Genomic DNA, 10,000 nt, shown 5'->3' with positions numbered 1-10,000 from the left:
ATTCGGAAATTGTACATACAGGTGTTTATAGCAACAGTTATACATAAACAATACAGTTTGCTTACCAAGAAGTCAAGTTTAGGCTCCGGGGGTTCACACACCCATAACACTCCTTCTTTCCAACGGAGACATGCTCTGAGCGAAGGGATTTTCCTGTGTATGAAAGAAACTGTGGATACTTCATATTCTTGTATGATACAAATAAGTGTTTACCAGATCCGAGGAATCACCAATACATTATCTTTTTTTTTTTTAATTTCCATCAGAGATTTCTTACAACTATTAAGTACCTGTTTAAGTGTGTGAGTGTTTCCTCGAAATGAGCTGGCTCCAAGGGAACTGAACTATTGACGGTCAGATTGGCAACAATGGTCAGCTGACCGTACTTGGCTGCAACATTCAACCTTTCCACCGCTCCTCCTGCTGGCTGTAGCCACAGGACTCCCTTCTCGGCATTTTGAGACCTGAATTTACTTCTTTCTATGTACATTCTAATTATAAAAATGACTGAAATACATGGTAACTTACAACAACAGTGGTAACAGATATCATGATTAAAAGACACGGAATTTTAAGATAGACTCATGCTATGACTTTCATACACAGTATGGACATGATGTTTTGATCATTTTTTCTTTATCCAAACGCATATCAACAGTGTAAAATATGATAACACTATCAGCGATAACTCACGTGCTATGAATAAAACGTGGCACGTAGAAGGGGCGGGGGAGCGCCCGAGAGAGACAGTGTAAGGATGCGGTTGGTAGGCGTTGTAGGAATCCTTTTGCCAGCAGCATTTTGTCTGAGGAAAAAAATAGTGGATAATTTTTCAGAGAAGTGTTGCGTTACGAAGCACACCTTTCTGGTGCCGTGGCTTCCTCTCACCCCCAACTATTCATTAATGCAGAATGTATTGCGAAGCAAGTTCCCTACATCTCCCCGATAATTGGGAAGGGCATGATGAAGAAAAGTAATGAGCAATATACACTGAAATAAGAGAGGGAAATTAGGTATTCGTTTGCAGGGGGCTGTGCCCCTTGCGATTTCCCCTTAGGGGGAAGTCGGCCGCCCAGCCCTGCCCTGGAAAACAAACATCTTCCACGCATGCGCAGGGGGATGGAGTGTAGGGACGACCGCATGGAAGGTTTGCATAAAGCCGTGGGATCGTGTCGCACAAGAAAGTGTAGGGGCCAACTTTTGAGCGGACAGTTCAGTCACGGTAGTAATATCCTATTCTGAGGAAGATACGTTACACAGGCATAGTCACAGACTCTGATCATGCGCAGTACGTATCCATCACCCTCACAACATTGCTTTATACATATCTTACTGCTGTGTATACGTGGCGGAAGATTGCATTCCATGACGGGGCTTGGGGGCAGCAGCCCCTTCCCCTTGGGGGCACTAATAGGCTCAGCCCCCTGCAGTACATATCCAATGCGCACATCTGTGTATTCGTTGCATATTTCAGCGCAGATTACGCATTGATATTTATGTTTCCTCGCAAAATTCCTTTGTTTGGTATGATGATGAGGGGGGGGGGGGTTCTGTGCAATAAATCTAATATATATGAATAACATGGGAGGAGAGGAATCCATGGTTTCAGATCTGCTGTAATTCAGGACGCGTGCAGTATATCAGGGTTAAAATGAGGAGTACTATCACCGGCCTGCAAAGATCTGCGCACGACTGGCTTACATGGTGTGTAATGATCACCTGCATCAATTAACGATCTCCGTGATTTATACTAGCAATCGGTGGCACTTGCAAGTTGAATGAGCAGTTGTTACAGGTTTGACACATTATTCATCTCTGTCTTTGACCAACCCGTTCACTCCCGGCATGCGTCGTGAACAAGGTGTGTTCAAAGTTGATTTTGAACATTTTGCTCATACAAGGATGAAATAAAGATAGAAATAACTCCTATGACAGTAGAGATGCCTTGTTTTCCTTGAAGAAAACTAGATTCATATGGAATTAACGTATATTTGCAGGCTTTCTCTCTCAATCTCGCTTCACACCACCATCAGAGAGTTGTATTTCTTGATTCGCTGATGTAGCAGATTATCCTGTTTCATTTATTCTCGCTTTATTAATAATTTTGTATTATTATTGATTTGTTACATATTTTCACTACTGTACGTGTAGTAAACTGAAATTATCATATACAGTAGTTGGGTAAGCCCCCTGCACTCCCCTTCTCGCTCCATTGCAAGCCAAAGCAAGTAACTCAAGACAATGAAATATGCCTAATTTCCAATACAACTGCCATGTCTTGTCAATGCACCATCGTCGGTTTGCGGTGGTAGGCTGCATATGTCAGTGCTGCCCAACGCATTTATATACATATATATCACTTACGGACGGCAGACCTGTCACTGCCAGATATTTAAAACAATGATGCACATATTTAGAACTTGGAACATTTATTATATGGCACTAATTCGCATATTTGTATTAATTTCTTCGCATGTAGCCTATCAGATTTCATTTATAGAAAACAAAAATATAAATGTACAGATGTAAGTATGTCCAAGATATAAGGTATGTTATTCTATTCTATTTCACACCTAAGGGCCATCATAATATCACTCATGGTACCCAAAGCATCAAAACTATGAGCGTTATGATATGAAACGACGACAAAGTAATTATTCCTTTGACTTGAAGTCTTTAGAGGAATGGTTATTGGAACAGAAGTGTTTCCAATGCAATCGCGATTGAGAGATGATTAAAACATATGGACAGTTACTTACACGACTTCTGGCTCGTTACTAATCAGCAGCAATAGTGTCAGTAGACATCCTTTCGCTCTGTGCACTGAGTGATAAGATAAAGTCATCATCATCAGATTTAATATTACAAGTGACATTGATAAGATAGTAGCAAAAATTTATAGTCTGTCATCCCAGTTACTGTGCATCTTAGTTTTCGTTCAGGCTATCAGATTTCTGTTTTTAATTTAATCATTGTAACTAATTGTTTGAGGTGAAACTTATTAGCATCATCAAGATTTTGTTACTTTTATTCTTCAATTATATCAAAATTGGATATTTTCTATCATCGAATCTTCAGTCTAGTTGTCTGTATTTAATTGTATAACGTGAACGTCTGTCTGTTTATCCACCGAATCACAACCACGGCATCGAGTGCTTTACAACTGTTGCCAGCAAGCTGGTTACAACTGGTGCTAGCCGGTGGGTGCCACGATTTTACTGGTAACTAGCTCGCCTGTTACCCACAAATCACGATGGTGTTTGAATTGTTTGCCCCAGAGGCTAGCCACTGTCCGACTCCCACCCTCGGTGCACTGACACCACCAGTCGTGATACAGAATAATTTTCTGTATGTATTCTCAAATGCACTGCCACTTTTCAAGTGCTATATCTCATGAAGTCATAGTGAGATTTTATTCTGGGATAAGCTGATCCTACCACACTTTTATTAAACCTTGAAGTTCTCTCTTAGCCTATGCTCACTCGAGTCATTCCTTACTTCACTGACTATGCAAGCTTGTCACATTATGTTGTCAGTCTCCCTTAATTTCACTTAAGCAATCACACCTTTGCTTTAATTACTTTCTCACACATAATGTTTCTCTATACTCACAGCCAACTTGTATTTACTGTATGTATTGTATTTTTGTATTTTTCCTGATATATGTATGTTTTTGTGGCCACCTCTTGAGCCCACCTGTTCACTGCAGTCACTCATTTTATGTTATGAGGCCAGTCTTAGTTCCTACTCTTTCACTGCAGTTTCGCCTTATTGAATCGTTTCTCATATCATATACGTTACATGCTTACTGGGGTCACTGATTAGTGCCAATAGGTGCCGCTGCGCTGGCCAATGAATCTGATAATGTTTTAACTTATGGTTGAATGTTACAGCTACCTGCGAAGTCTGGTGCAAATAGCCTCCAATGACCATGAGCCCACTTGTAGAGAGGAGACATTTATTTTAGCTAGTTTATAGTAGTTAAAGCCTGGTTATTTTTCTAACTAAGATACGATGAAGGCCGTCTAGTAGCGTGGTCCGAGCGATGTGAGGCACTGGTATTGAATATTAAGTGACCTAAGACATAGATTTTATATTTCTGCTTAATTCAATGTATATCATTGGCAGTCTGTTTTGACCTGACGTGTCCTGTTTCCTGTGTTCATTTCTGCCTCGAAACTCCAGCTAATCCAGCAGCTGTATTTGCTAACAGAAGGCCTGAAGCGTAGAAAGTGACTCAGGATTCATACTTAAGAAGGACACAGAAAGAACCCAGGCAGATCAGGTCAAACAGACAGACAAGAGAACAGGCAGAGCAAACAGCTCTGACCTCCGGCCTTCGGCCAGAACCTCGTGTATTAACAGAGTCCACATTAAATTAAAGACCATGACATGTGAACGTCTGTCTATTTATCCACCGGATCACAACTAGGGCAACTGCTAACAGCGGGTTACAACAACTGCTGGAGTGGTGGGTTACATAGATAGATAGAGAGAGAGTGTGTGTGTGGGGGGGGAGGGGATGCAAACGTCAGCATGCAGTGAGTGGCCCGGAGATATCACACTGAAGTGTTGTGACTCTCATATATGTTCACCCTTCTCCATGCGGCCTACCCCCTCTCCCTTTCTTTCTCTAACTATACCTTTGTGTATCTATCCTCTTATTTATGTGTTCCTTTTCATTATGAAACTAACCGGTATACCTCTTTGCTGCTGACCTGATAAAGACGACTGTATGCTACATCCTTAGATAAATATAATGTGGTACAGAGTAGATTATTGCTTTGAGTGAAGGACTGTGTACACTATGCATTTATGTAAATCCTTATATCTTATCGGTTGCAACGGCAAAAATCGACAGATCTAGACGAGCTTCCCCCCCCCCCCCCCTCCTTGCCAACGGTTATGATGATAGGTGGGCAAGTTGGATACTAGCAGTATCCAACCAACATGGTCTTATGCATTCAAATTTGTATAAGTCCATGGTATTTGGGATGACGTCATGTGATGTGTCAAAAATGAACTATGCGAACGGTGTCCACAGTTTGGTTACATTTTCTGGACACACTTGAACATTATGATTCTAAACAGCAATTCTCAATATAAGAAAAATAAAAGGGGTAATGAACCCAGTTTATATTAAGACAGGGTAATCTTGGAAAATATGTCTAGAGAAATTAGGGTATCTTTAGGATGTGTATTCCCTGTGGAAATTAACATTTTGTTTTAAGTTTGTTTTTGAGACTGGCAGACAAGGTGTACTGCAGAAAGAGCAAAGCATGTTTAGAAAACTTTTAAGATTAGATAAATAAGGTTGTCTATTAAACGTAAGAGATATTTCCCATAGCTCCAACAAATAGCGATGTGACCTAACTCACTTTGATATCCTTATCAGACAATTTCATTTTGAACGTCCAGATTTTTACTGTCTCTAGCAGAAAGTATATGAGTTGATTAGACAGACATCTACAGATTTTATGAGCATACTCTGTATCAGTTATAAAATATCTGCACTTAAAGCAAGACATTCATTTTTCTGCAAGTCTTGTGTATGCTGACTATATATATTATGGAGTAACTGATATGGAAAGATGCGTGATTTGAAGGTACGGCTGTACAATTAATGTGGTACAGCCATAGTATATAGTTTCCCTGAGAGTCTTTAGCACGAATTTAATCTCAATTTCCCTCTGAGCCGTTCCATACTGTAGTGGTAGGATAGTAAGAATGCCTGAGATCCGTGCAATCTTAATCCCTGGCACCATTATCCATTGCAATACCACAACTTTCCAATTGCACAAACATTCATGTGGTCATGGGACGACCCAGTGGAAGACGGCCATGTCGAGGAGTTCAAAGAACCAAGTCCTTAGCAAGCTCTTGTTTGGCTCAGAATTGGATTCTTTGATGCAGGGGATAACTCCCAATAGAACTTTTGTGGGATGGTATCGCCATGAGATGTTAAATATGGTTCGCAGTAGCATATATCTGCCCCATCTAACTTTGAATGTTAAATATGGTTCGCAGTAGGACGTATATGCCCCATCTAACTTTGAATGTTAAATATGGTTTGCAGTAGTCCATATTTGCCCCATCTAATTTTGAATGTTAAATATGGTTCGCAGTAGCACATATCTGCCCCAACTAACTTTGAATGTTAAATATGGTTTGTAGTAGCACGTATATGCCCTATCTAATTTTGAATGTTAAAGATGGTTTGCAGTAGTGTGTATATGCCCCATCTAACTTTGAATGTTAAATATGGTTCTCAGTAGCACGTATGTGCCCCATCTAATTTTGAATGTTAAATATAGTTCACAGTAGTGGTTATATGCCCCATCTAACTTTGACTCAATATATTTTGTGAGAGTTCAGGTTTTGTCACTGTGTATCAATATGGATAATCTGTTGGTCTGAGGAATCTCTGTTTTAGGTGACTGGTAAGATTGTATTTCCACACAATATGCATTTTGTTAAGGGCAGCCTATAGTTTAGCAAGTCCAATACACCACACGACCCACTAAAAGAATTGTCTAACCAGAATGAAGATCACCTATGTGCTCATAACAGAGCAGTGATAGCGAGGTTTTACAGACTGTAAAACCTCGCTATCACTGTATATGTATATATGTATATGTATATGTAATATATGTGTTTATATATATATATTATATAAATTATAATATATATATATATATATATATATATATATTTATATTATATATACATATATATCCATATATATATATATATATATACATATATATATATTTATATTATATATACATATATATCCATATATATATATATATATATATATATATATATATATATACATATATATATATATATATGTATATATATATCCATATATATAAATATATACTGTATGTATATATATATCCATATATATAAATATATATGGATATACATACATATATATATATCCAAATTTGAGGCCCCGTGCGCCGCACAATCGTTACCCGAAATTCGCATTTTTGAGTAAATCGCGATCAAAGTTAAACATTGATAACGCACATAGAATTGATACAAATATGTAAGTATTATACATGAAATGAGAGGTCTTGGGTAGTTTTGTTTAGTTAAATAGGCTTTGAAAGTAAATAAGAATATATCCAGTTAATTAACATTGGGTTAATTATAACCCAATCAGTATGAGTAATTAAAATAAATTTTAAAAATAAATCTAAGTTATTATTTTAAGAGTACTTGTTTTAAACAGAAATATATGAAGGCGAGAGCATTAACGTGGCTGTGATTGGCTGAAGCACGGCGTGGGTGTGACGTCACAGCCGTACGCGCCGCTGATTGGGTTACACACGTTAGGCAGGAACAGCTGGCCTGGGGACGTTACTATTCTTTGGCTGAGAATCGCGCAGGATATCTCGCTACCTTTTCGCGCGCTTTTTCGCTCGACTTCCCACCGTGTTTTAGGTACGTAGTAGGTCGGATTTTGCTTGGCCGACTTCACCATAAGATTTTTACACCCCTCTACTGTACTCCATGATGCTGCCTTTATCTCAAAACCTCAAAATTCAGGGTTACGATTGGCGCACGGGGTCTCATATGTAAATATATATGTAATATATATTCATATATGTAAATATATATGTATATATATATATCCATATATTTAAATATATGTATATATATATCCATATATGTAAATATATGTATATATATATACATATATGTATATATATATATATACATATACATATACATATGTATATGTATATATATATATATAAAGTTTACTTCTACGAAATTTTGATGAGTTGCCCTAGGTATACATACTCGTTCACTGCTTCTAGTACCTCGCCCTGTATTTGTATTTGCTTAACTGGGGTTCGACTGTTGAACATGACTTTAGTCTTTTTCATGTTCATTTTAAGGCCAATCTTCAGACTTTCCCTATTTAAATCACTTAGTAATTGTTGTAGTTCATCAGCTGACTAGCCGAAAAGAACAATGTCATCTGCAAATCTCAAATTGCTTAAGTGCTCATTCCCTATTTTAATCCCTTTCTCCTTCCAATCTAACTTCTTGTATACTTCCTCCAAGCAAGCTGTAAACAGCTTCGGTGAGATGGTGTTGCCTTGCCTAACACCCTTTTTTATTGTTATTTTATTGGTTTCTGCATGACTTTTGATGGTCGCTGTACCATCTTTATATATATCCTCTAATAATCTGCAATATATTTCCTCTACTCCTTGTTTACGAATTGCACCTAGTACTGCAGATATTTGTACCGAATCGAATGCCTTTTCATAATCTACGAATGCCATACACAGGGGCTTCCTATATTCATTTGTTTTCTCTTTTATTTTGGTTAGTGTGTGGATATGGTCTGTAGTTGGGAATCCGGTGTGGAAACCTGCCTGTTCCTTGGGTTGTTTTGAATCTAATGTATTGGTGATACGGGCTGTGATGATTTTTGCGAACAGTCTATAGATTACTGAGAGGAGGCTTATAGGTCGGTAATTCTTTGTCTTTTGTGTCCCCATTTTTGTGTATAATAATTATGAATTACTTAGTATAAGTCAAGATAGAAGTCTTCCATTATTACTTTGATAATTTCATTTTTATTATATGTCACCTCTCCATTAGGTTTCTTTACTACATACATTTGTTTTTTCCCTATTCCGAGCCGTCTCTTTGTTGGCTTAAGGCTGGTGCCGGCAAGCAGGGCTTCATTTATTTTTTGTATGTTAAAATTGCGTATATCCTTTTTCTTCTTCTTGTTTATCGTCTTAGTCAGTTTTGCTGATTCCATCTTGTCTCTAATTGATGTTATTTATTTTTTTTTGTCTCTACTGAAAGCTTATTGAACTTTTCTTTTTCGTCTTTACCCCCTATTTCAAGTGCAGCTTCCTTTAATATCTCACAGAATTAGTCGTTCATTTGGTCTATGTCAATATCTTCTTCGAGAGCTGAGTATTTGTTTCAGATGTTAATACTAAATTCCGTCATCCTATTCTTAATGTTAGTTAGAATAACGAGAGGCTTCTATATCTTATTTCGTTCCCTTCTTAGCTGTAATTTTACTCTACCTCTGACCAGTCTATGGACGCTACCGACATTTATTTTATTGATAACGGTACGTTTTGTACAATGTCGCACCTATTGGTGATTATGAAGTCGATTTTGTTTTTAACGCCGGATGGTGATTTCCTTGTCCATTCCCTCCTGGGTCTCTTTTCTTATCCCTTATTCCTATCTTGGCATTAAAATCCCCCATAATCACGGTAAAATGGATTTTTGCTCTATTGGCTGCTGCTTGCACATCTTCATAGAAGCTCTCTATCTCATCACTATGACTGCCGGTAGGAGCGTATACTTGGATAATTTTTAGGTTATATCTGTTGTTTAGTTTCAGTATTACAGAAACTACTCTTTTGCTCACACTGTAGAATTCCCTAATATTCTTTTTGAGGCGTTTGTGAACTAAGAACCCTACTTCTAATTCTTGTTTGCTATCCAGGGGTTTACCTCTCCAATATAGTAAGTGACCATCATTTAGTAATTTCTGTTCTTCGCCTACTCTTCTAACTTCAGAAAGTCCCACAATATCCCATTTAATAAACGAAAGTTCCTCAAGTAGTGTCAAAAGATCAGATTCTGTTCTCAGAGTCTACATTGTATGTGCACAAATTCATCATCTTTAGGCGGCCTGGTCCTAACCAAATATTTTTAGCACCCTCTGCTCCAGAATGATTCTGATCACCGCCGTGACCAGGGGCTCCTTCGCTTCTGGGGAATGAAGGCCGTTTTCTTGACTGGGAAATCATATTTAAGAAGAGTGGGGCCTGATACCCCACCTACCGGCCTTAACCCCTTCACTACGGGCAGTAGAAAACGCTCCTCGCGCTGTATCCGAGCTGCCGGCGCGCACCAAATTTTAAACGTCGCTACTGAATATGACAAGTTTTAAGCCAAAACCTTTACAAGTTTATAGCCAAAACCTCAACATAATCAT

General features: G+C 38.2%; 1 protein-coding gene across 1 annotated transcript in view; it reads right to left on the bottom strand.

Moving 5' to 3' along the window:
* Positions 1-10,000, bottom strand: part of LOC122262359 (uncharacterized) — an 18,606-nt gene that overhangs the window by 2,444 nt on the left and 6,162 nt on the right. The window contains exons 2-4 of the mRNA XM_086534003.1: positions 694-805; positions 291-464; positions 66-153 (exon numbers count right to left, since the gene is read on the bottom strand). Of these exons, the coding sequence (XP_086390129.1) occupies positions 66-153; positions 291-464; positions 694-800 (369 nt within the window). The 5' untranslated portion in view covers positions 801-805. The remainder of the gene's footprint in view (positions 1-65; positions 154-290; positions 465-693; positions 806-10,000) is intronic.

This window comes from Penaeus japonicus, unplaced genomic scaffold, assembly GCF_977035675.1.
Source record: "Penaeus japonicus unplaced genomic scaffold, GWHDUDI00000001_assembly GWHDUDI00000040, whole genome shotgun sequence".
Classification (NCBI taxonomy): domain Eukaryota; kingdom Metazoa; phylum Arthropoda; class Malacostraca; order Decapoda; family Penaeidae; genus Penaeus; species Penaeus japonicus.
The sequence above is the reverse complement of the archived record's forward strand: the minus strand, read 5'-3'. Positions and strand labels throughout refer to the sequence as shown.